This window comes from Henckelia pumila, unplaced genomic scaffold, assembly GCF_033568475.1.
Source record: "Henckelia pumila isolate YLH828 unplaced genomic scaffold, ASM3356847v2 CTG_461:::fragment_3, whole genome shotgun sequence".
NCBI lineage: Eukaryota > Viridiplantae > Streptophyta > Magnoliopsida > Lamiales > Gesneriaceae > Henckelia > Henckelia pumila.
The window spans coordinates 1,662,882-1,688,095 of NW_027331831.1; the positions used below are offsets into that span (position 1 = coordinate 1,662,882).

General features: G+C 32.6%; 4 protein-coding genes across 8 annotated transcripts; 3 read left to right on the forward strand and 1 right to left on the reverse strand.

The window, feature by feature from the left end:
- Window positions 1-4,857: 4,857 nt before the first annotated feature.
- On the forward strand, window positions 4,858-6,636 carry LOC140872256 (small ribosomal subunit protein mS33-like). Of its 2 annotated transcripts, none has more exons than XM_073275071.1 (3): window positions 4,858-5,063; window positions 5,359-5,609; window positions 6,442-6,636. In XM_073275071.1, exons 2-3 carry the CDS (start codon window positions 5,380-5,382, stop codon window positions 6,530-6,532), a joined length of 321 nt encoding a protein of 106 aa, XP_073131172.1. In that variant the 5' UTR covers window positions 4,858-5,063; window positions 5,359-5,379; the 3' UTR covers window positions 6,533-6,636. The 2 variants fall into 2 exon arrangements, with proteins under 2 accessions (XP_073131172.1, XP_073131170.1); XM_073275069.1 differs by having other exon boundaries at window positions 5,378-5,609.
- A 2,969-nt stretch (window positions 6,637-9,605) lies between these two features.
- LOC140871604 (proline transporter 1-like) lies at window positions 9,606-13,403 on the forward strand. 2 transcript variants are annotated; one of them, XM_073274186.1, is made up of 8 exons: window positions 9,606-9,733; window positions 9,818-10,045; window positions 10,950-11,174; window positions 11,297-11,391; window positions 11,608-11,797; window positions 11,910-12,034; window positions 12,217-12,432; window positions 12,935-13,403. In XM_073274186.1, the coding sequence occupies exons 2-8, from the start codon at window positions 9,931-9,933 to the stop codon at window positions 13,310-13,312; spliced, it is 1,344 nt and encodes a 447-aa protein (XP_073130287.1). In that variant the 5' UTR covers window positions 9,606-9,733; window positions 9,818-9,930; the 3' UTR covers window positions 13,313-13,403. The 2 variants fall into 2 exon arrangements, with proteins under 2 accessions (XP_073130287.1, XP_073130286.1); XM_073274185.1 differs by having other exon boundaries at window positions 9,612-9,725.
- Window positions 13,404-14,088: 685 nt separating this feature from the next.
- LOC140871351 (syntaxin-81) lies at window positions 14,089-19,334 on the forward strand. Of its 2 annotated transcripts, XM_073273820.1 has the most exons (10): window positions 14,089-14,219; window positions 14,426-14,552; window positions 14,661-14,744; window positions 14,853-14,957; window positions 16,056-16,199; window positions 16,980-17,240; window positions 17,351-17,482; window positions 17,625-17,694; window positions 19,092-19,159; window positions 19,296-19,334. In XM_073273820.1, exons 2-10 carry the CDS (start codon window positions 14,466-14,468, stop codon window positions 19,317-19,319), a joined length of 975 nt encoding a protein of 324 aa, XP_073129921.1. In that variant the 5' UTR covers window positions 14,089-14,219; window positions 14,426-14,465; the 3' UTR covers window positions 19,320-19,334. The 2 variants fall into 2 exon arrangements, with proteins under 2 accessions (XP_073129921.1, XP_073129922.1); XM_073273821.1 differs by lacking the exons at window positions 19,092-19,159; window positions 19,296-19,334 and having other exon boundaries at window positions 17,625-17,840.
- LOC140871349 (polynucleotide 5'-hydroxyl-kinase NOL9-like) lies at window positions 19,011-23,244 on the reverse strand. 2 transcript variants are annotated; one of them, XM_073273818.1, is made up of 10 exons: window positions 22,923-23,244; window positions 22,706-22,803; window positions 22,566-22,599; window positions 21,386-21,552; window positions 21,130-21,337; window positions 20,199-20,367; window positions 19,782-20,009; window positions 19,557-19,607; window positions 19,343-19,466; window positions 19,011-19,143 (listed from the first exon to the last, which is right to left on the reverse strand). In XM_073273818.1, the coding sequence occupies exons 1-8, from the start codon at window positions 23,075-23,077 to the stop codon at window positions 19,560-19,562; spliced, it is 1,107 nt and encodes a 368-aa protein (XP_073129919.1). In that variant the 5' UTR covers window positions 23,078-23,244; the 3' UTR covers window positions 19,011-19,143; window positions 19,343-19,466; window positions 19,557-19,559. The 2 variants fall into 2 exon arrangements, with proteins under 2 accessions (XP_073129919.1, XP_073129920.1); XM_073273819.1 differs by having other exon boundaries at window positions 21,130-21,313; window positions 22,923-23,242.
- Between the last annotated feature and the right edge of the window lie 1,970 nt (window positions 23,245-25,214).

The window sequence follows — 25,214 nt, forward strand, 5'->3', positions numbered from 1 at the left end:
GGATCCAGGAAGCAGTCCAAGAAACATGGGCAAATAATGATCATTTGTCCAAAGGAGATGTGCTTGAGTTATACTTTTTTAGTGCAGCTCCAGAACCAACAGTGAAAGGATCACGCGAACCCTTTCATTTTATCAAGCTGAGGAGACCTTATATAAACAGTCATAAATTTATCAAGGATCCTAAAACTGAAGAAATACCCTTGGTGTCTACTTTCGGAGAAAATGAGATCTCAACCAGAAGGGCCTGGGGTATTTGGGTCTGTCTTACTGAGATGAACAAAGTCAAGTTTCCATTCAAATTTTATTAGAATTCTGTGAATGGATCGTTCCTGTTGAACACAATGACAGGAAAAACTACAGCATTTGCGAAAGAACTCTTCGAAAAGAAGAGAAACCTTTTGTGGAACAGCAAGCTGCCGGAGAGTAAAGAAACTCGCCGAAAATTTTGTAACATGGCTCATATTGGACGATGGTTAGAGAATATCTGCCCAGAATGCCCAAATCAGAAGGAGCCAGAATTTGGAAAAACTTTTAGACCCCGAACGGATCGAAAGGATTTTTCCGAGACAAGCAAAGGTGGACAAGGACCACCGAAGATGCGTTTTCACAGGGGCCTACTTTAAAAGCAAAAGATGCCCCGACAACAATAAAGCAGGCATGTGAGGAGAATAAAGCCAAAAGAAAGTGGCAGGCATGTGATTCCTCCACTAGTAAAAGATGTCATCAATAATGGCATAAAAAAAATTCCAGACAACTGCCTCCTCCACTAGTAAAAGATGCCATCAATAAGGGCATAAAGAAATACAAGACAGCTGTGAGATTCCCTGAAGTTTCTCGGTGAAACGAGTGGAACTACAACTATAAATACAGGCATTTGAGGAAGCTGAAGATATCGATTATTCCCTTCAGTTTTCTTACAAATAAATTGTTGTAATATTTTTCTTTCTATTGTATTAAGTTTTCTTTTATGTATTTCAAGAACAAGGCTACTATGAGTAGCTAAACAAGTTGTCTTCTCCTCTTCAAAGGAGTTGATTTATGTAATAATATTATGTCTGAATAAATTTTCTAAATCTCTCGTTCTTCATGCTCATATTTTATAATTAAATTTATATACCATACGCCTTAAGATAGAAAACGAATTAAGGTTGTGCTGGGTGTCGTTGAAGGAGCTTGTGCAGAAACCATCTGTTGCGACTGCGTGGTTGGGGTGTGAGGAGCACTTCGTAAAACTCGGCCGGTATGACCCGACGATATTATGGTCAAAGAGGTATTTAAATTTAATTTATCTTATGGAAGCATGTTGGACCCTTAATCCGGAGTATATCGGCTGAAAACCTTGCGTAACTGATAGTCTTGCATGACCGGGACTGGTTCGATAGGTATAACAAAACCACGTACAAAGGATAAGTTTTATTTAATTTTTAATTCAAAAATGGGAACCACTAGGGAGTGAAAATAAAGAAAAGGGTGGGTAAGGAGTTAAGTTAAAGAGAAGTTTGGTAGTGGGGAGTTTAAAATAATTTGCCCTAAAGATAATCTCTAATAACTTTTGTGTTAAATAAATTTGTTTTTCTACTTCGTTTAACCTTTTTATTTTCTTTTTTGTTTGCAATGTCTTAGTTTATTCAATATATAATACAAATGAGTTGAGTCGAGCTCGAGTATCATACTACTCGAGTTCGAACTCGACTTATATTTTGTCTACTCGAGCTCGATCGAGTGAATAATTTCATACTCGAGCTCGACTCGTGTATATTTCGAGCTACTCGAGCTCGAGCTCAAAAAATAAATATATATTATATTAATATATTTTTTGTATTATTTTTATTATATATATTATTATTTTTTATAAGATAAAAATATATAAATATAATATTATAGTTACATATATTTTTATTTATATAATTATATATATATATATATATCTTATCGAGGAGTCGCGAGCTACTCTAACAGAAACAAATAAAGCTCGAGCTCGGCTCGAGTGAAGGATCGAGTTACTCGAGCTCGAGTCGAGCTTTTGACCGAACTACTCACGAGTAGCTTGATTCTCTTACAGTCCTAATTCAATGACTACGAGCCAATGATTTATGAGATCTTAACTTTAAAATTATCTTTTTATATATATAAAAAAGGTATTTTGTTCATAAATGTTATACTCATTTGGCGTAGCAATATAAAATAGTAACCTAGATTAAGTAAATTCAATAGAACGCGGAACTAGAGGTGTCAAAATAGGTTAGGCCCATCGGGTTGGCCCGCCCCGCCATACAAAATAGGTGGGTTGGTTGACAATTTCCCAACCCGCCTTAAAAGTGGGCCGACCCGCACCGCCCCGCCTAATGGTGGGTTAGGGTGGGTTGCGGGTTGGCCCGCCAAAATCCGCCAAATAACACATAAACCCGCCGGATTGGTCCGCCCCGCCACTTAAAATAGGTGGGTTGGGTTGGGTTGGGTTGGGTTGGGTTGGGGTTTTCCCAACCCGCCTTAAAGGTGGGCCGGCCCGCCCCGCCTAATGGTGAGTTGCGACAGGGTTGTGGGTCGGCCCGCCCCGCCAGCCCGTTTTGACACCTCTACGCGGGACTGTCAGTGTTGAACCTGTTGTCGCTCCTGCAAACTCTAAAAATGAAATAGTAAATAATCACATGCGTCCCGAGCTAAGTGTCCGAGGAGGCGAGGACCCTCCTACCCTCAATCATCTCCTAAAAATCAAAGCAAAAATTTAAAATGATAAAAACGAGAACACTTACCTATAAATTCGCAAGCTCCTATGACATATGTATCGAAGCACGATCAAAAACTTATCATCATTACTAGAGTCTTGATTTGATTGATAGATTATATGGATAAGTAATATAATGTAACATAAAATAAATAAAATAATAATAATTAATATAGTATTTGATTTGATTGATAGATTATAGTTTATTTGATTTGATTGATTAAATTTTATATGAAAATGATAAATTACCATTTTGTCTTTTTAAGAATAAATAAAATATGAATAATATTATTTATAAGGGTAATATAGTAATTTAAATTCAATGATTTGATTGATGTAAGATAAATGATTAATGATTTGATTAACGTAAAATAAATAATTAATAGATGGATAAATAGTATGACGAAAAGAACGCAGGATTGGATATGATAAATTATACATGGACTAATAGTACTCGTACCAAACGGCAATAGTTTTTTTTAATGTTGATGGGCATTGTAGTGAGCTAATTTATTTTAGAATTGGGTTATTACCTATCAGTATATACACCGATTAAATATTTATCTAAACATAATAATTTTCTACATCTCAATAATTTTTTTTTCTATTTTTCATTAAGAGTGAGCAATCGCCATGAGCTCGTTTGCTCAGAGAAGCTGGGAATATAAAATCATTTCTTTAAAAAAAAACTTTTATTAAAATTGTTGTGTCTGGTAACAAAAGTCATTTTAAAAAATATTTAAAAATACTTTTTTAAAATCTATAACTTTTAGTTTTTTTTTTGGTTTTTTTCTTATAACTATATTTAAAATTTTAAATAAAAATACTTTTTCAATATTTATCCAAACGCTAAAATCACTTCTGTTTTTTTAAATAAAAAAAAATAAAACCACTTAAAAAATTGAAATTATTTAAGCACTTTTTTAAGCTTACAGCTTCTGTATCCAAACTGAGCTCTAAATCATGAGAACTTAAATCTAAAATAATTTTTATAAAAATAATTGTTCATAGATATTATATGATTATACATATAGTTAAAATGTTTATTCAAACATAATAATTTTGTTATTTTTTATTAGGAGTGAGGTATAGTGTTATATATCACTATTCAATTAAAAATTTACATTATATATTAACAAATTTTCAATTAATTTGGTGAAGTCCATAATGAATTTACAATAATGGCTATTTTCTATTTTTTTTCTCACGTAAAAAAAAATTATACTTATTTGAAATTTATTCTTAAGGAAAACTGTAATTTTGGTCATGTATGTTTGTTATTTTGCTATTTCTGTCCTCTATATTTTTATATTTTAGTTTTAATATTGCATGTTCCGATTTTTGATAATTTCGGTCTTTTTTCTTCGAAAATACTTATGTGGCACTATACACGTCAGCTCCACATTAGCACCGCATTAGTGCCACAGCAGCGCCACATCGAAAAAAAGACTAAAATTGCCAAAATAATAAATGATTAGAACTTAAATATGAAAATATAGATGACCAAAATCGCAAAATGACAAACATACATGATCAAAAAAAACAATTTTCTCCTTATTCTTATCAATGATTTGAAACTTATTTTTTTATTTTCCTAAAATATCAATTTGTTAAATCTAAATACTTTCCCTAAAATGTCATTTTTTTTAAAAAAAAACTCTTGGTACTCTCTCTATTTATATTTTTAAATTCAATCGCATATATTTTTAAAATTTAAATTAGATAGTCTATCATTACCGTACTTTAGAATATTTAATACATCAAAACAACATGAAAGTTAATTGACATAAAAAATGCAAAAACTCTTGTAAGACGGTCTAATGGTCAATTTCGTGAGAGAGATCATTTATTTGAGTCACCCATAAAAAATTATTACTTTTTACTGTAAATGTGAGTCGAGTTGACCCGTCTCATAGACAAAGATCCGTAAAACCTTACTCACAAGAGAACTACTCAAAATTTATGCATTCAAAAAAAAAAATTGTGTATATGCACTGCACGTACCGTGTGAAAAAACATTAGTATAAATTTAAAAGTATGTGCTTAAAAAAATTGAAATCTAAAAAATAAAGACTATAAAAAATAGTTAGAATATCCAAATGCACTAATTCACAAAACTTAGTCAACAACAATTTAAAAAAAATAAAATAAAAAATCAACAACGCTTCAACTAAAACCGAAAGTCCATCATCCAAAAGTAACTCAATCGAAACTCATTTCCATGGTTATAATGAAAATCTAAAGGATACACTACACAAATCTGCAGAACCAACGTCAAAAGAAGTCACTTCTAAATTCTAAAGCGGCCGCCTGTCACTTTCATTTCCATACCCAGCTGGTATAATGCGGCTTTTTATTGATTGTTATTGATTAATTTGTTTATTTATGTATGTATTCTCTTGATAGTTTGTCGATCCTGATTGAGTAGTGCAGATTTGTATACAATGAAAGATATTTCTGTTGTTTGTTGTTATTAGTTGGGGTGAGGTTTCAAATGTTGCACCACAACTGTTTGATAATATGCCAGTCGCCAGGTTTAAGCTGTTTTGTTCGTAATATATGGTGATTTGCTACGTTTATTTTATTAATCACTATGAATGCCATCTGGGTTTCGAAATTTGTTGTGAATGAAGTGGGGAATTAATATCTAAGGGATGAGTTTCGGCGGAAGTTTGGGGAGCTTGAAGAATGTGCTGGCCGATGCAGCTTTGAAAGGAGTTACGGAGGCGAGGGCTAGGATTTTTGGTCACATTCTCAATCCAACGGGGCAAAGGTCTCCTCATAAGATACTGAGCAAGAAGCTGATTGGCGATAAAGTTGCTGCCTGGTACCCTTACGATATCAAGAAGGATGATCCCCTTATCATAGCTCGTCAAGAACAAGAGTAAGGACACAGTGCTTTAAATGATTCCCTTTTATATATTTTTTTAGAAAATTGATGCACTTTTGTGTTGAATCATTTTTCTTGTTATTTTTCCTCATTTCTAATGTTTAGGGAGGTTGATTTCGTGTGTTGGCATATGATTTTATCTGCGAATGGACCTTGTTGTGGTAGTTGATGGAATATTTCCAAATCCTTTCATTGTGACCACGAAAAAGATGAAGAAAGCAACTGGTTCTATACAAAAACCTTGCAGCAGTGTGAGAGAGTCTCTTTCTGAAATGGGAATTAATAATGTGTTTGGGCAAAATGAAAAGGATGTCGCAGTTTCGGCAAAATGAAAGAACGTGGCAGTTTGACATCAGAAGACGTCTCTTAGTACTGTTTTATCCGATCGCTACAAAAGAGCAGATTTTGTTGACACTCTCTTCGCACGAAATAAATGCATAAAACTTTTGGGATAGATTGCCTAATGGACCCTTTTACTCAAGAGGGTCATGGTATCATCTTGCTCTATTCAAGAAGAATGACATGGATGTTCATAGTGAGAAACCTGTTAGGAAAGTTGTTTCAAATCTCAACCACAAGCATGATCATTTGTCAGCACTTGCTGGCCTTACCTCCTTTAGGCTAGCGGTGTCGAATAACCAATAAATGACTAAGTGAAGATGAACAATATTAAAGAACATTTGGAGAGTTTTTACTGTGAGAAATCGAACAAGTTTCTGATTATTCTTTTCTCAAGACATGCAGCACTTGCATCTATCTCCTTTTCTTGGCTGTGATTTTTTTATAGGAAATGTTTTTGTATTCCAAATTTTATTGACTTTTGCAGGCGTTTAAACAAACTTGAAATGTTGAAGCGTCGTGGAAAGGGACCGCCAAAGAAAGGCCAAGGAAAGCGTGCTAAAAAGAGCAGCAAATAGCTATGACTCCGTGAAGTGCAAACTGCTGATGTTTTCTTGGATTGATATTTTACCATTTTACATTTTATGGCACCTTTAGCTATTTTATGCCATGTTGGATAGAAGTAGATTTTGGGAAATTCGAGCCGAATAATGATAAAATTTTAAGGCTCGAATTCGGCTCGATAAGAGTATATTCGAGTTCGAGCTCGATTCGAAGTTCGATAATTTCAAATATTTTGGCTCGAGCTCGGCTCGAAATGAAGTTCGAGTTCGGCTCGAAATATTCGAACCTATTCGTGAACTATTCGGATATTATAGTTCGAAAAGCTCGAAATGTTCGAAAAAAGTTCGAAATGTATATATATTTATTATATAATTATATTATATTAATTAAATATTAAGGTTCGCGATTCGCGAACTATCGAACAGTATATTTCGGCTTGAGTTCGATAAGCTCGAATACGAATCAAATATTTTTCGAGCGGGCTTGTAAAGTTCACGAATAAGTTCAGTTCGTTTGCACCCCTAATTGGAATGCAGACTTGTATATCTATAAATATATTAAAGAATACATATCTAGCCGATAACATTTCTAGACATGTTGGGACAAATATAACCCGGAACCTGATGATAAATTTTATTTATTTATTTTTTTTTTCATTTTTGGCCCTTCAACTTGTATAAGTTGTATTCGACTGGTATGTTTTTTCCCTATGACATTTTTTTTTATTTGAATACACGATTAATCCGGTTAAGAAACAAAAAAAAAAAAACAAAAACAAAGCAAAAACAAGTTATGTGAATAAAAATTAAAATTCACCGAACCAAAATGGCAATAAAATAAAACAAACAAACAAAGTTATATGATTAAAATGCAAATTCATTGCTAACAAGTCTAACCGCTAAAGAAATGCAAACTGCAATACAAAAGATATAAGTTTCGTTTGGATATGTATTTATAAAATGTTTTTATACAAGTGTTTTTAAAAAACTTTTCATAAAATATTTTAAAAATTGTTTTGAAAATAATGTGTTTGAATAATTAGTCTATAAAATCATTTTAATATTTCAAAAGTAATGTTATTCATTTTTTGTCTTCCATAGTTCAATTTTAAAATCATCTAAAAACACTTCTCAATTGTTCTTTAAAAGCTATATTTTGATAACACTTTTTTAAAAACATTTTTCAAAAACATTTATCCAAACACATATTTTAAGTTTTTTTCACTTATAAAATATTAAAAACGTTTTTAAAATAGATGTACAAACGGAACCATAGTTTTTCCTAAATCTTATGTTTTCCTTGCTACATTTTGTATAGGATAAATAAAATATAATTATGAAAAAAAATTAGAAATAATCAATAAGCTTTTGTTAAAGAATGTAAAAATTATAGGTTATATTGATAGTTTTATTTTACTAAGTTGTGATTAGGGTTGATCAAACTTTTTAAAAAAACTGCAATAACCGATCCATAATCAATGTTGTGGTGGTAATTTGATGTAAAAACCACATTCCCCCCACAGCATCGCACAACATTTAATAAATTTATTTTTGTTAATAATGATATAATAAGATATAAGTGATTATATATTTGGCTTAAAGCTTTCTAGTAAAACCTTGTTCAAATTGTAACTATATTATAGCAAGAGTCGAGAGGTGCATAATCTCATGAACCCGATCTATAATAAATTGTCATATCACCTATAATAGTGTTCTTATTGAAATCAGATTATTCTCAAGTCAATCAATCATGATATTTTAGTTTAATACATTATACAACCATCAAATTTTATCTCAACGATCATCCTCACAATTTGGTTGAAATATATATACATAATATTTGTTATTTATGTCATACGATTTAATTTTGTGTAAAAAAATTGGATTCATTATTCTTGATTTCCACTTCCTATTTTTTTTTTTTCAATGAAACCGCATAACAGCCTAAAACCGACCAAGAGCACCCGAAATCGTACATTAAATTTTACTTCTGTTAGGTGCAAATTGCAATGATTATCCCTGCTAAGTAGATTGATCGAATCATGGTGTTTGGGCTGCTATGCGGTTTAAAAGATTGATCTGTTGCACAACTACCATCATCTATAATTTTTGATAAAACAACAAACGTCCTATAATTTAAAAACTACAATCTTCAAAAATCTTTCAAACCGAACCACATATAGCAATACAATTTGATTTTTTGCGAAGAAATTTGCATACATCACAACGTGATCACCAGTAGTTGTAGCAATAGAATAGAATAGAGAAAAATGTTGAAACAGTGTATTTTAGGTTTTTTCTAAGTAAATAATACAATATCGTAAAATATTCAGCAAACAAGACTATTTTTTCCTTTTTATTGTTTTTCAATTTATACTTTATAAGGGAAAATGGTATGACGGTTTGGAAAACTTTAATTTATATATATATTAAAATAATTATGAAATGATATCATAAGTTAATTATATGAGACAAATATCTTACTCAAATTAAATATTATGAAAAATAATACATATCTTATGAATATAAATAAAATCAACCCAGATCACGAATACACATAGGCATTATTTGGTTTGAGGTATTATTAATCTATGTATAAATTATCCCAATTAATTTCGCATTATTTTTTTTATATTATTTATCTATTTATTAATTAATAATTTTTACATCAATTAAATCAAATAAATTATAATCTATTCATCAAATCAAATAATGTATTAATTATTTTTTCCTATTTATTTTTAATTTATATTATATTACTTATCTATGAATTACTTATCCTATCACTCAAATTAAACGGTGTCATATTAAATAGGGAAGCCCATATATATATATATATATGATCACTTGATTGGTTGAGGTACAAAATAATTATAAATGATCACATAATACCCGTTCACACGCGTGTCACCCCTGGGGCTAACAATGACCAACCTGTGCGCACGTGGAAATATCTAAACGAATCCCGACCAATCATGTTCCACCTCGAATCTAATCAACGGTCATGAATCAACTGTTTTGGTTTGGATGGGACAAATAACGAATCAGCAACCAATCAATGTCTTTCTTTTCGTATAAATAAATAATAAAAATAACGAAGAACTGGACAACCGCAAACATGAATTAATTACGCGAAACGAGATTCGTGGGAATCTGCACAATATCAAACGGTTAATTAATGAATTCTCCCCTCTCATTTTCTCTCAAAGTACGCAGGTACGCTCAATCTATGCAAAAATGAGAGTTCTATTTTCGGGTTTTTTTTTTAAATTTATTATTATTGGATTCGCTAATAAATAGTGGCCGAGAAACGAGAGGAAGAAGAAGGGCTGGCTTTTGTAATACTCCAAGAGGAGGAAGCAATTGGACTACTATCGGGAGAAGGAGAAGAAGGCGGTGAGGTGGTGCTGGAAATGGGTGGCCAAGGCGGAGACGACGTCGTTGGGAGCTCCGCCTCTGCGGGAAAGGTCTATTCTGATGATCATTTGGCCGTCGAAATTCCAGACACCGCCCATCAAATCAGCCACGGTTCTTTTTTTTATTCAAACCCTTTTCTTTTTTGATTTGATGTTGATTTTTTTAATGGTGCCGAATCAAGAAGCTTTCTATAGTGGCGGGTTAACGATTAGATCCAGTATTTTTTAGAGGAAACCTTGATTTCCGAAGGGGTTTTCTATAGTGACTTGCTGGGTTTGTTTTGAGTTTGTTGGGTTTGTTTATTTGTGATTGTTGCCCTGCATGTGTAGTGAGCATGTATCTATTCTGAGGATGTTATGTTTTCCAACTTTTTCAATCGGGAAAATTTAATCAGAAAGCTTTAGTTTGTTTGGCCTTGTGTTTAATATGGCAAATTTGTTTACCCAATACTGGAAAATTGGAATTCGAAAGTTGCTTGCTTGTCAGTTCAAATATCCATTTTTGGGATATCCTGGATGAACATTATCATATGGCCTAAATAATAATACTCATATTTTTGGATTCAAATTCGAGCTCAAATATGAAAATATGAATGATACTTGACTCCGATATATTATCAAATTTCATTTTAGTTGGCTCTAAAACAAATCCCGAAGCTTGAAAAATATAGGGCTCGAGTTTGGTTAGAAGTAGAATTCAAATTCGAATTCTGTACGTATTGTTTGAATTATATTTATAAACTATTGATAAATGTAGCAACCTTAGAATAAATCCCATACCAGCGAACGAAACAATTTGATCTCAAATAAGACTCAAAATATATTTAAAAACAAGTGCTCAAGTTTCAGTGTACTTTTAATGGAACTGTTCATTCCTCAACATCAATGTGATGGTTTACCTTTGAACTGAACTTATCTATTGATTTTGGTTGCCGATGGCTTGTAACGTCATGATGTGTTTTATTTTACTATATTTCAAACAATCTTGGCTTATTGTTTTTGTTATGTTATTGTAGATTCATGGTTTCAAGTGGGATTTGTTCTCACTACTGGGATCAACAGTGCTTATGTGCTGGGGTACTCTGGCACTGTCATGGTTCCGTTGGGTTGGATAGGGGGTGTGGTAGGACTTATCCTTGCCACAGCAATATCTTTGTATGCAAACGCTCTTGTTGCCAAGCTTCATGAGTACGGAGGAAAGAGGCATATCAGATACAGAGACCTTGCAGGATTTATATACGGTAAGCACAAATAACGAGAATAATGAGTAATGATGATAAAAGGAAGTCGAATGATATCTTGTATGAAATGATTCCAGTCCCTTACGTCGCAGGGTAGAACATTCTAAAGTTTGCTTTTATAGGTAAAAAGGCATATTCTCTGACATGGGCACTGCAGTATGTGAATCTCTTCATGATCAATGTTGGGTATATCATTTTAGCTGGTCAGGCTTTTAAGGTACTTAATTACTTTTGTTGTCCCATGTTTGAGTTTGGAGGATAGTCTTTCAGTTCCTCCGTCTTTAACTTTTCTCTCTGCATTTATACTAGTGACATTCTAACATCAAAATCTTGAAGGATGATCCAATCTGTGCGATGAATTGTTGAGATACTGGGATTTTCTGATAAAGATCTCGAGGCTTTAGTTGATTTTCTTAATTCTTATGGTTCACAGGCTTTTTATGTTCTTTTTAATGGTGATAATCCCATTAAACTTCCATATGCCATTACAATAGCGGGGCTCGCCTGTGCTGTCTTTGCCATGGCCATACCCCACTTGTCCGCACTGCGTATATGGTTGGCATTTTCGACTTTCTTTAGTCTGGTATACATCATCATAGGATTTGTACTGGCACTTAAAGATGGTATACTATCCTCATTTTCTTGTTTACATTTCTTAAGCTAAGATGTGCCAAATCCAGTTTCCCCGAGTAAATTCATTTTAATTTTGTGACGAGAAAACCATTCATTTGCTAGGCACTGAAGCTCCTCCCAGGGATTATGAAATTCCGGGATCAGTCACAGACAGGATTTTTACGACCATTGGTGCTTGTGCAAATCTTGTTTTTGCCTTCAATACTGGAATGCTTCCAGAAATACAGGTAAGAACAGAATTAATGAGGAACTTTCCGTGTGAATAGCATGTATAATTAACATTAGGTCTTTTAGGAGACTTTACCTGTAACTTTGTGGTGTCTAAATTTCTCTCAATTCGCCATAAAATCTGTTTACAGATTATAGATTCTGTTTTTTATCAACTCATGTTTATTCATCTTTTCAACAGGCTACAGTCAGAAAACCAGTTGTCGAGAACATGATGAAGGCTTTGTATTTTCAGTTCACACTTGGAGTTCTGCCAATGTATGCAGTGACCTTTATGGGATACTGGGCATATGGTTCCAACACATCAGCCTACTTGCTCAACAATGTTAATGGTCCAATTTGGATCAAGGCTTTTGCTAATATTTCGGCTTTCTTGCAGACAATCATTGCTTTGCATGTATTTATCGTCATCCCTTTTCTGCTTTTAGCTCAATTTTCTCATTTTTCATTTCTTGAAAACATTTCAAGGTAAATTACATCGAAACCCCCTGAAGTGAAGGCCGGTTAGCAAAGCACCCTTGAATTGCCTTTATATAATCCTTACATTTACACCATTTCAATGCAAAATATACCACTTTCAAGGTTACAGTTTTGAGGCTTTATAAGAAACAATAGACTTATTTTACATTCTAAATTTATATTATAAATTTATGTTCTAACTTGAAGAAGGAGATCTAATAGACTACACCTGGAGAATATGCTTTGTGTAGCATATACTTTTGGATGTATATGTCCCATGTGTATTTAACTATTTTGATTGATGTGCTCAACAGTGTGCAAAAAACTGAGAAACTCCTAGACCAATATTAGACCAAAATCAAGAACTTCTACTGCAATTGATCGAAAATCTTTAGGATTTATGTATACTGACTTTGGAATCACCATTTTTTTGCTCTCAGATTTTTGCAAGTCCAATGTATGAATACTTGGACACAAAATATGGGATCAAAGGAAGTGCGCTTGCTTTACGCAACTTGTCTTTCAGGATCTTAGTCAGGGGCGGTTACCTGGGGATGACCTCCTTCGTTGCAGCCTTGCTACCATTCTTGGGCGATTTCATGAGTCTTACGGGAGCTATTAGCACATTCCCTCTCACATTTATTCTTGCAAACCACATGTATCTTGTGGCCAAGAAGAATAAGCTTACATCATTGCAGAAAACTTGGCATTGGCTAAATGTCTTGTTTTTCGGGTGTATGTCTGTTGCAGCAGCAATTTCTGCAGTGAGGCTTATTGCTGTGGATTCTAGTACTTACCATGTTTTTGCAGATTTATAATTTTTTTTTTCTTTTTTCAATTGATTGAAGGTTGTACCGTTAAATATGCATTGGTTTTAGTCACTTTTTTTAGGGTCTTGTTTGGATTTCAGTGGTTTTTTCCTACATAATTTTACAACTTCTGGTTTTAAACGCCAACCTGCCACAACCACAAATTAAAGTACACTCCTGGAAGTTCAATTAGTGCTGAGGGAGCAAGAAATCTATCTCAAGTTTATTATTATTTTTAATTGGGGAGATGATTGTTATAATTGAGTATTGAATCCGATATCTGATGGCTGTACATCAAAGTATTTTGGTTGCAAGTCAACACCATTACCAAGAATGGATCTGATTTGTATCTTATGTTTTCAAGCTTTTTTTTTTTTTTTTTTTTAAATCGTGACTTGACTAGACTATTTCTCTTTATACATGATAGATTTGATCCAACAGTACATGCATATAATTTTTTTTTAAAATTTGATTAAAAGAACTTAAGAGATCACACTACACTATAAATCTTTATACTCTTGTCCCAAGACAATTATAATCAAATTTATTATTATTATTATATTATTAAATCCAAGACACTTAAACTAACTTATCATGATTTATTTTTTAATAATCCAAGATATCTTATGACTTTATCTATATTTTGAATATTAAGTAAAAATTATTTTAAAGTTTTAAAACCTCCGGAATTCAAAATAATAATAATAATAATAATAATAATAATAATAATTTTTTTTATAAATATCAAAAGAGGCATATGAGAGTGGTATAAATAATAATCTGTCAAATATGCTTTGAATGGTAAATGAGGGCAGATAGAACTGTGAAATGCAGCAACCTCCGGCGACTTTCGACGTCTATTTTCGCCTGCCCCGACAGAATTCCAACTACTAATTTTCTGGATCGAGATAAAAAGGTATGATTTGCATTAAATTATATTATTATGTGTACCATATTAAAGAGGATATGGGATAATTAGCAGCGAGTGATCCCCAACCTGTCTCCTGATTTATTTCTTGTTTCATCCGATGTTACTGTTTGGAATGATTCTTTTTCTGCTTCTTAGTTGTTTGGGTAGATTAAGAAATCTCTCCGCAATATTTTTCCGTTGTATTTTTGCAGAATTTCGATCACTTCTTTCTCGCAATTCGGATTTGAAACCATGGCTAAAGTAGTTAGGGTTAGAGATAGGACCGAAGATTTCAAAGATGCTGTCCACCGAGCGGCGGTCAATTCTGGATATACCGAGGTTCCTTCTTTTTTTGTCCATGTTTTTTCATTTTATATGTTTTTTTTTTGGAACAATCGTTCTCCCTTGATCGACATTGATAGTTGCTCTAAAACCTTAATTTGGCAGTCCAAAACGGCGGCAATGATGGCGAGTTTTATAATGCGCAAAAATTCAGAGAGAGGACCATTCACTAAAGCTGCACTAACTACGGTATGCATTTAATTTTGAGGGCAATCTTCGATCTTTGCATCGTTAACATATCTCTCTCGACTTATGTCTGACTGTTATTTGATGCTATTTTGACCCTTTATCCACTAGCTTGAAAGTATCAGAACTTTGGAGGAGTTTTTGATGAAGCATAAGAAGGATTATGTGGATCCACACCGTACCACAGAACAAGAGAGAGATAGCATTGAACATGAGGTAATACATTTCGTGCGAAAGCATTTTTTCAATGTCTAAGGATATATTATGCGTCCTCAGTTGTCATGCACGCAAGTCACAAACACATACTTTTCTTTGTGAATGCTGCTATTCACATATTTGCCACATTGTTTTTTGTTGGGACCCTTTTGTTTCTCATGCTCGATATTGTTCTGGATGCCTATTATCTCTTCCTGAGGTGTTTCATATGTGTATCACTTAAAAGTTTTATGAGTTTTCCTGTCGCATTTCTTTAACTACAATGCCCTAAAATCCAACTTTTTGGGCATAATTCAGCTGAAAAAAAATGAGAGTGTATTAAAGTATTGACAATCAATAATGAAAAGCAAATTTATGCTTTTGAATCTGTGAAATCATTTTTGTGCCACATTCAGTTCCATCTTAGTGAATCATATATATTAATCATGCCACTTACTGTTTCATTTTATTTGATTGTGTAACATCAGTCAAGAACTCCCATGACTTCAACTTCATCTTTAGAGTACCCTGCTAAATATGATCCTCAATTTTCAACTAACAGTCTCCTCCCTCAAACCAAAACATGTGTTTCTGTATAGCTCAATTGTCTAATGTCATTTCATGTTGTTTATCTTCTTTACATAACTTTTCATGTTTTGTCTCAAGAATTGGTCTATGAACTGGTTCCATTTGTGTTCACAATGCCACATGCATTTTCACATAGAGAACTCGATTTTGCATTCTTTTGTATTCTTCAAAGTTTAGATGCATTATGCGTGCCATGCCTTTTCGCTTTTCTCCAAGCATCCATCAACTCATCTCCCCAGCTCTTTGAACCAAAGATTCTAAATTTTGAGTGGTTTTCAGTTGTAATTGAGGATAACTGAGGATGTGTAGCACATTTTCCTGCATCAAAATGAGAGGAGATCAATAGCTTGTGATATATTTCTAACATGTATCAGTTTTTTAGCTGATTTAATGACATTGTTTGAGCTATGGTGATATCCAGACGTTTTTTATATTCTCTTTAGCTAGTGTGTGGTTCCAAATGCTGACTGATAGAATCTTTCTTGGTGGTATTATTTGTCTTCATGTTTTTTACCGACTCTATGCTTTCAGGTGACTATTTTCGTTAAAACGTGTAAAGAGAGAATAGATGTTCTCAAAAATAGCATAAACGAGGAGGAAGCAAATGCAAAGGGATGGCTCAGCATCAGAAGTGATAATTCAAATACTGATACTATAGCACACAAACACGGAGTGGTACGAGTTTTTCCTTGAGTTTTTTTTACCCCCCATGTAGTTTGACTGAAACCTATCACACACAATGACACAGACACGGAGTGGTACGAGTTTTTCCTTTAGTTTTTTTTTTGCCTCCCATGTAGTTTGATTCAAACATAGGGTTCATGTTTTGGGTAAAGACCACCCCAACGTTGGTGTTCTTGGTTGATCAGTTAATATTAATTAGTTGAAATCAAGAAACATGCTAGTTCATTACTGTCTGGCAGCCTTTTTTATGTGACTCAGGATCTTTATATTAATAATCTTACAGGAAACAAACTTTTCTTTATTTCCGTTTTGCCCGAGGAGTTTGTGATTGCAGCCTTGAGTTACTTATCATATTGTTATTCTTACATTTCTTTCTAAACCTGGCATTAAATTAGCTACTCTGGAATTTGGTTATATACTAAGTCAGATAGAGTGCCATGGTGCAAGGTGCTGTGGTACCGAATACCTTTTCCTTCCATTTTGATTTCAATATTCTGAACAAATTGTTTGTTTTTTTTGTTTTTGGATTTTGGAAAATGAAAGATATCATTAAACATTGAGGGGAGAACTAGGGAACAGAGGAACCGCATTCAAAAAACTAAGTTGCTTCTAGACTATAAACTTTGTCTAGCCAGTTCGTGTGCTACTTTGCTTGCAAGTTGAGGGCAATGCTTGATTGTAGGGTCTTTTATGTTAAATGCATCATACATAATTTCTTTGCAGTTCTCTATAATATCCTTTTCGTTAAGTGCCTCCTGTTTCCTAATGCAGGTTTTAATTTTAAGTGAAAAACTTCATTCAGTGACTTCGCAGTTTGATAAGCTCCGAGCATTGCGCTTCCAAGAAGCCATCAACCGGGTGACACCAAGAAGAAAACCGAAGGCAGCTGTCCCAGCTGTTGCTACTGAAAACTCTAATTCTATGGAACCTAGAGATGGAAGTAATTTAGAAGTAAGGCAGCCTGATGAAGTGCAAACTGAGCCAGTTAGGATGCAGAAACAACTATTGGATGATGAGACACGCACCCTCCAGGTAATAGACGACGTGTTTGACTAGTTAAACTTTCCTTGTAAAACGGCATGATCGAGTTGTATGATGATTCACTTTAAAGCTTCTTTCTGCTTCCGTACCTGTTGCTGCAGGTAGAGTTGGCCAGCATGTTAGATGCTGTTCAAGTAACTGAGACAAAGATGGTGGAAATAAGTGCGCTGAACCATCTCATGTCCACTCACGTATTGCAACAGGCACAGCAAATAGAATATCTATATGAGCAGGTCAGTAAATAAAGTTCATTTTCATCCTAAGAGAAACCATTTCCCTTCACATGAGATGGATCTAATATCTGATTCGTGCTACTATTGTGTTTTCGATGACGATGCCGTCGAAATTGATGCTTTATTATTTCAAATTTTACAGGCAATTGAAGCAACAAAAAATGTGGACCTTGGAAACAAAGAGTTATCACAAGCCATTCAACGAAACAGCGGTAGCCGAACTTTTCTTCTGCTTTTTTTGTTTGTCCTTACCTTTTCAGTCCTGTTTCTTGATTGGTATAATTAAATGAAACATCGTTCTTATTGTCTCCTTTTCCATAAATCTTGGCGTGGTCAGTAATCAAGTGGTGGTTTTCCATCCATGTTTGGCAATGCTACTAATATCCTTCTTTTATCTTTGCATTAGAAGTGAGAACCTAAATTAATCATTTAAACACATCTTAAAGATCACTTATGTATATAAAAATGATTAAAATTCATTTTGATACACGAACTATTGATAAAATGTCAAATTGATTTATCAACTATGAAAATGATATAATTGGTACATGATCAAGTTACAAGTTTACTCAGTACTTAAATTATTTTTAAGTCCAACATTATTGTTAAATCCAAATAGATACACATTTTTTTTGAAAATTATTTTAAAAATATATCATGCTCATGGTATAAAAACATAATTAAATATTAATTAATACAAACATATATATGTATATATATTAAAAATATTTATAAATATATGATAAAATAATGTTTTTCCATTTCCTTATGTTATAATATTGTCATTTTATTATAAAACTTAAATATAATTTATTATATTTATAAAATACTTTTTTTAAAAAATATGTAATTAAAATTACAATTTTAAAAAAATCATATACGTTGTCAGAAATGTCTTAATCAAGTACAAAAATTTGATTGTTATAATCGTGTAAATCGAGACAATAAACAAGATATACATTATGTTGTGTTGGTGTTTCAATCTCCATAAGTTACCAATTATATATATATATATATATATATATATATATATATATATATATAAAATATATATATGCTTTTTCATTCATGATATACAAAATTATGTTGTATATTTTTTTGAATGCATATATAATTTTTTTTTATTTATTATAGACTTATAGTATATATGAATTTATTTCTACAATTTTAATCGATAAAATAATTTAAAAAACAAAATATGTATCTAACTAAATTTAATGACAATATTGGACTTAAACAATTTAAGCAAAGAGCAAAATTAACTTATTTATTTATTAATGTTTATTGAAGAGCTTATATGAAATGAGATTGTTAGAATATGATATGAATATAATATTTATTCGTATTTGTTTACAAATATATTGCATTCATTCAATACAATTTGGTTAAAAAAATAAAGATTTAATTAAAAATTATGAGAAACTTTTAGACGCTAACTCTAATTATGTTAATCAATATATTAATTATTATCATTAATTTTTTTATTCTAATTGTTTTCATCTTTCATCAAAATACGACATATTGTATGTGAATGTTTTAAGTTATATAGAATACATAGTCTGTTAATAATTAATTTTGAGGTAATAAAGTATACATGTGTTTTGTGAAGCATGCCAGAGTTACATGTCTTCTGGAGAAGAAAACTTCCTGAGCATCAATACCTGCAGAGTAGTCAAGGTAAAACGTTAGATTAAAATGTATATTTTGTTCCAACTTCCAAGATTTTTCCACATGCAAGTTAGTAAAATGGTTCTCATAGTTAATGATACTTAGTAAATGAACTAACTTATATTATGCTTTTATGGAGATATAGAGTTCGATAAAAGGAAAAAAATGAAAAGACGTGAAAAGATTCATTACTCGAGTTGCTAGCTGTCAACATCAATGAACTCATTTGCATCAAGAAGACATCCATCTCAATCATTCAACTCCAACCATGAACCATAATGGATCACATAGATACAGGATTTTTTAAGTGAAACTCCTAAAAATTGCAAAAAATGTTGGCAACAGAATAAGAATTCATCATATTTTATAAGCATATAATTGTATTGAAACCTTTGATATAACAGACCTTCTAGCTGATAACATCGGGAGACATGTATGGAGAAACATGGCCAGAAGCCTGAGAAAAGAAACAACTCGATTACTCCAATATAAAAGTAGCTAGGAAAACAAATCAACTTGAGAACAAATTTTCAAGCAATGTCAAACACCTGTGATCTCATATTTTCTAGTGCAATGTCTTCCAAATTTATATTAGGACAGTAAAAAAAGGAGAAATTGAGTAAACAATCACCTCTAATAAACACTGCGGAATCTGGATTAACCCCTGAAGTAAGAGATCGACATCCACCAGATACCGTTGTGGAACAGGGGTGACAATATACAGCATTCCTTTCTCAGGGTCAACAGATCTAACAAGTCCAAGTCCAACACAGCGAGATAAACGAAAAGAAACCTTGGAGCTAATTGCCAGGCCAACAATAGTAGCATTCAAGCTGCGGTAAATTTCAGTGGCGGCAACCTGGCATGAAGACAAATATACTCCTTGGTAAGCATGTAAACAATACACAATCATACATAGATATAAACAAAAGCAAAACATTCAAATATATTTCATCGCTGAACAATAAATAAACTTTCTCGTATAATTCATTTTTAGGTGCCGTTCTAAAAGGAACCATCTATATTACTGCCACACACAGAGTCATACCTCACAATAAAGATGTTTGACTTCAAAAATTGAAATGGGCACTTCATAAGGAGGGTGAGCAATTATTGCACGACAAAGTTCCGTTCTCGAGAGATTCTTATCACTAAGAAAACATTGCCTAAAATATTCCATAAGCCGTGAAACTCGATGGTCTTTTTGTACATGTACCCTGGAGAGACATTGTTAGATACAAAAGGGAGAACCAACAACTTTTGAAGATACGAAGATTCACTGATTAAATTAACGTTGACAGTCATATTGAATGGTGTACATGGTAATGTTTAAGGGAGGAATACAGGTAGTCCACAGATTTTTTAAAAAAAACTCCAAGAGACAGATCCAGAATATTGACATGGGGAAAGGTCAAATAAAATGGCAAATAGTTATGGTAGAATTAGGAGTCACTCCAACTCCTTTCTCGAATTGTCTCTTAATATGGTATGCCCCAAAGGTTTTTTTTTTTTTATAGGAAACTAAATTATATTACTAGTAAAAATAAAGATAATTACAAAGGGCAGGTGGACCAGAGGTCAACTCGACAAGGAACTACCAAAAATCTAGAAACTCAAGCCAACTAACAAAAAATTGAAACTCCAATCCCTAGAAGGGATTTCTCATTCCTCACTCCTGATTAACACTCCTAAGCATGAAGAAATAGACCTAATGATTGTTGAGCCTTAAAGCAGAATAATTAAATTTATAATCCGTACTACCAAGTCCAGACCATACCAGAGGGAAATAAGGTTCAATGATTTCATTTTATTTATATATTGAGTTCATTTATAAGTTCGTTTTCACTACAAAGTAAAATAATTTATGTCAATCAATCATTGGTTAAGGACTTTCCAAATAGAATCGGATTGTCAGAATGCGACACAATTTAGATTCATAAACCAAGAGTTAACATAAAGATGAGAATATTATTTCATACGATCTATAGAGAAGATCCTCCGCAACAGCTTTCATCTCAATGAGATGACTAGTATCCATTATCCCCTCACTCATCCAAAATGCACCAGCTGGTAAGTTCTTTGCTTTACTTGAAATCTGAATCTTAACAACATGTGTAGGAGACATATACTTTATCATGTCCTCTAGTACTTCATAACCAACACCTATATTGTAGAACATTAAAGATACTTGAGATAGTCATACAGATATGAAAGAAAAAACGATAATGTACAAACCTTTGACCCAACCATGGGTATTTATCACAAGTGGCAAACCAGCATCACGACAGTTTGTGTCGTTTTTCATACGATGTTCTTTCAGGTAGTGATCAAACAGGTTGAATATACAAGACAAATACATTTCTGGGTCGTTTTTAGGAGATATGTCACCATAGAAAAAGCATCTGAAATCAGATATTCAAAAGTAAGAGTGGACCACAGTTTAATAACATAGATTTAACTGGAAAAACATATATAAACAGCCAAAACTTTGCAACTCATAGAACTCAAGTCATAACCAATTAATTGTAGTATATAATTTTGGGAGAGAATTGAAAAAATGAATTTACATATGTAGGTAGGAACTTGGCAAATGAACTAATATGAGTAGAATAACATTATTGAGCCAATTTGAAATTAATAAATGTGCACAACAGAGCAAATACTGAGCACAATTAATCGAGCTGTGTGGGTTGAAGACATGGAAACACAAACACAAAAACAAAAAAGTTGACTAGTAATATAGCTCTTTGGACTTTAGGTCATATTTGAATGGGACTAAATAATAGCCTATATATCCAGCTTAACCAGTTTGTATTTGTAATATATGATATTCGCCTAAACTTAAAATGTGGAACATGCCACAAATAACGGATTTCTATATCAACGACAATCAATAGTACATAAAAGGCAAAAAAACATAGTGTTTGAATATCTTGTACCTTTAACTTAAATAATAATTAATAATACTCTGCATATATGTGTGTGTGTGTACACAACTACACAGGAAGGACAGAAAAAGCAATGGTAAAAGTGTATAACATTGCATATTGAGAATTAATAATTGAAATACGTGCTACAATACTTAATATACAATTTTGGCAAATGCTCCAAAACTTTCATAGTAAACAAGCCAGGAGCAAAGCTCAACATCGGCTCTTTATTTGAGCCTCAATACTTTCATACAAACAAATAAATACAATGGAGTGGAGATTTGGAGTTTGAAGCAACAAAATATATTGAGCAATGCAAGGGCTCCATCTTAATTTCGAGCCAAACAATCAATCAAAATAGATTCCAACAGAAACGTGTATATATGATGATACAATGAGTCCACCGGAAAAAAAAAAAAAAAAAAAAAAAGTCGGACATTTCAACACCAACACAAAATAATCAAAGATCATTAGACAACTCATACCTTTCAGGAGTTTTCAATGATGGAGATTTCAGATCTAAATGACAAAAAAGAAGAGAATATTGAACCGATCATCATTCGGACCACACAACCACCAAATAAAAATAAACAATATAATTGCAGAAACCATAATGAGATTGTACCTGGAATACTTCTGTCTATCACAGTAAGCGATAGGAAACCGGGAGGAGTAAATACTGTCTGGCCAGCATCGGTATCAAGATAAGCCACTTTGTTGTGGCTGCAAAAGACAACAAAAAAAAATTCGATAAAGTCCTCGTATTCTATACCCAAAAAAAAAAAAAAAAAAAAAAAAACCAACTTCAGAACTCAAAATTTAACAAAAACCAGAAACAGTACCTTTGGAGTAAAAAATTAACGAGATGGAGCGAGAAAGTTGTTTTGCCGCAGCTATTAGGACCACAGATAAAGGCAATCGGAGGATCCGAGGAATCGGAATTGTTGGCTATACACTCGGTCGCCTCCGACCATTGCTGTGGTATATGAACCGACATTGTTATACGATATTTTCAGGAAACAGGTTTAGGGGTTTAAGGTTTTCTACTTCACTTCATATACTGATATACACACACACAGCATAAAAGACAGAGAGAAGTAGCCGCCAATCTGAATGGGCTTCGAACACCGAACATAATACTGTTTCTCAAAGTTACTGTCAGGGTCTCCGTATAACTTGTTATTCAATCGTATGTTCAAACTTATCTTATTCAATGCGTTATTAATTATTAAAATTATTATATTAATTTTTATAAATAATATTATTCATATTTTATTTATTATTAAAAAAACAAAATAATAATTTATCATTTTTATAAAAAATTTAATTAATCAAATCAAATAAACTATTATCTATCAATTAATCAAATATTAAATTAACTATCATTTTTATTTATTTTTATTTACATTACATTACTTATCTATATATTATCTATCATATCACTCAAATCAAACTGAGAGTCTTATTTCAATATTATATCCTAAATCAAATTTATCAATTTTTTGGGTCAAATCAGCGCAGATTTCAGAATATTTTGAAACTTTCTTTTGGACCCCAATTAAACTTTAATTTTGTTTTTAATTATTGAAAATACTATTTGATAGCTCTACGTTCCCCTTTTTTCTTCTTGTTTTTTTTTTTTCTAAAAAACAATTTTATGTTCCTATATATTGAACAATATATGAATATTTACATATATTTTATTAATTAACGCATTATATTAAAGAATGAGTGATATACGATTTTTTAAAATTTAAAATAATATTATTTTCAACTGTAAAATTATTTTTTTTTAAAATTTAAATGTTTAATTTATGTTTAGAACGAAAAGAAAAATGGGATTTGAAGTAATTTGGAATTAGAAATCGCGGACATTTTGAGCTCGTTTGCTTTCCACATTTTTTTTAAAAAAATAAGCACTTTTTTAAGCTCTAATTTTGGGTTTTTTAAAAAAAATTTTTAAGTTAAATAAGTGCTTTTTAAGCACTAAACAGCCAATCCAAACACATTACAAATTAAAAAAAAATAAAAAAATTTTAAAAAAGTAATTTTTTTATTTGACTTTTGATATTAAACGAGGCCTTTGTAACTGCAATCTATCCACGAAAAACTACTACATGTTATTTCAAGCTTGGAGTAAAAAAAAAAAAAAAAAAAGCAAAATGTCAAAAGTAGGAAATGTACAAAAATCGTTACTTTTGACCCCAAAAAACATCAATTATTCCATTAAATGGTCCAAAATTGGTTGGCCAAACCAAACACTAAATGGATCCATTATTATTACTAGCAACCGATGTACACGCTTTGCGTGTATGTAATTAATATCTAGGAGATCAGTTCTGATGTTTCGAAACTACTGTCTCCATGTGTGGAACAAGGAGTTGTGAGCGACGATGAGATACGTTCTGGTGTTTCAGAACGATTATCTCGATGTATGGGACTAGGACTTCTCCACGTGTGGAACAAGGAGTTGTGAGCGACGATGAGATACGTTCTGTTGTTTCAAAACGATTCTCTCGATGTGTGGGACTAGGACTTCTGAGAGGCGTCGACCCGCAAAATGGTATGTTATACATCATTACTCCAGTTCCACATGATACAAGTCACGGCCCAGTCTCCTGGGGAACTGGAGTAATGATGTATAACATACCATTCTGTGGGTCGACGCCTCTCAGAAGTACTAGTCCCACACATCGAGATAATCATTCCGAAACACCAGAACGTATCTCATCGTCGCTCACTGCTCCTTGTCCCACACATGGAGACAATAGTTCCGAAACATCAGAACTGATCACCAGACCAACGATTTAAGTCACAGCCTAGTCAATTTCAATAATGGGAATGGGAAGCTGGCAAGAAGACAAATATCCTCCTTGGTAAGCATGTTAGCGATCGTAAATAAGAAAGTCTAAAGGGAAGAAAAACATTCAAAATCGTTTTCTAACAGAAAAATAAATAAATCGTTTTGCATAATTCGGTTGACACACACAACCATACCTCCCAATAAAAAGGTCTGATCTTGCAACGAGAAGATAGAAGCTCATAAGGAGGGTGTCCAATGAGTTTTAGACCAAATTCTTTGTCAGTGAGTTTCCTATCGCACGGAAAGCATTGTTCAATGTATTCTTGTATGC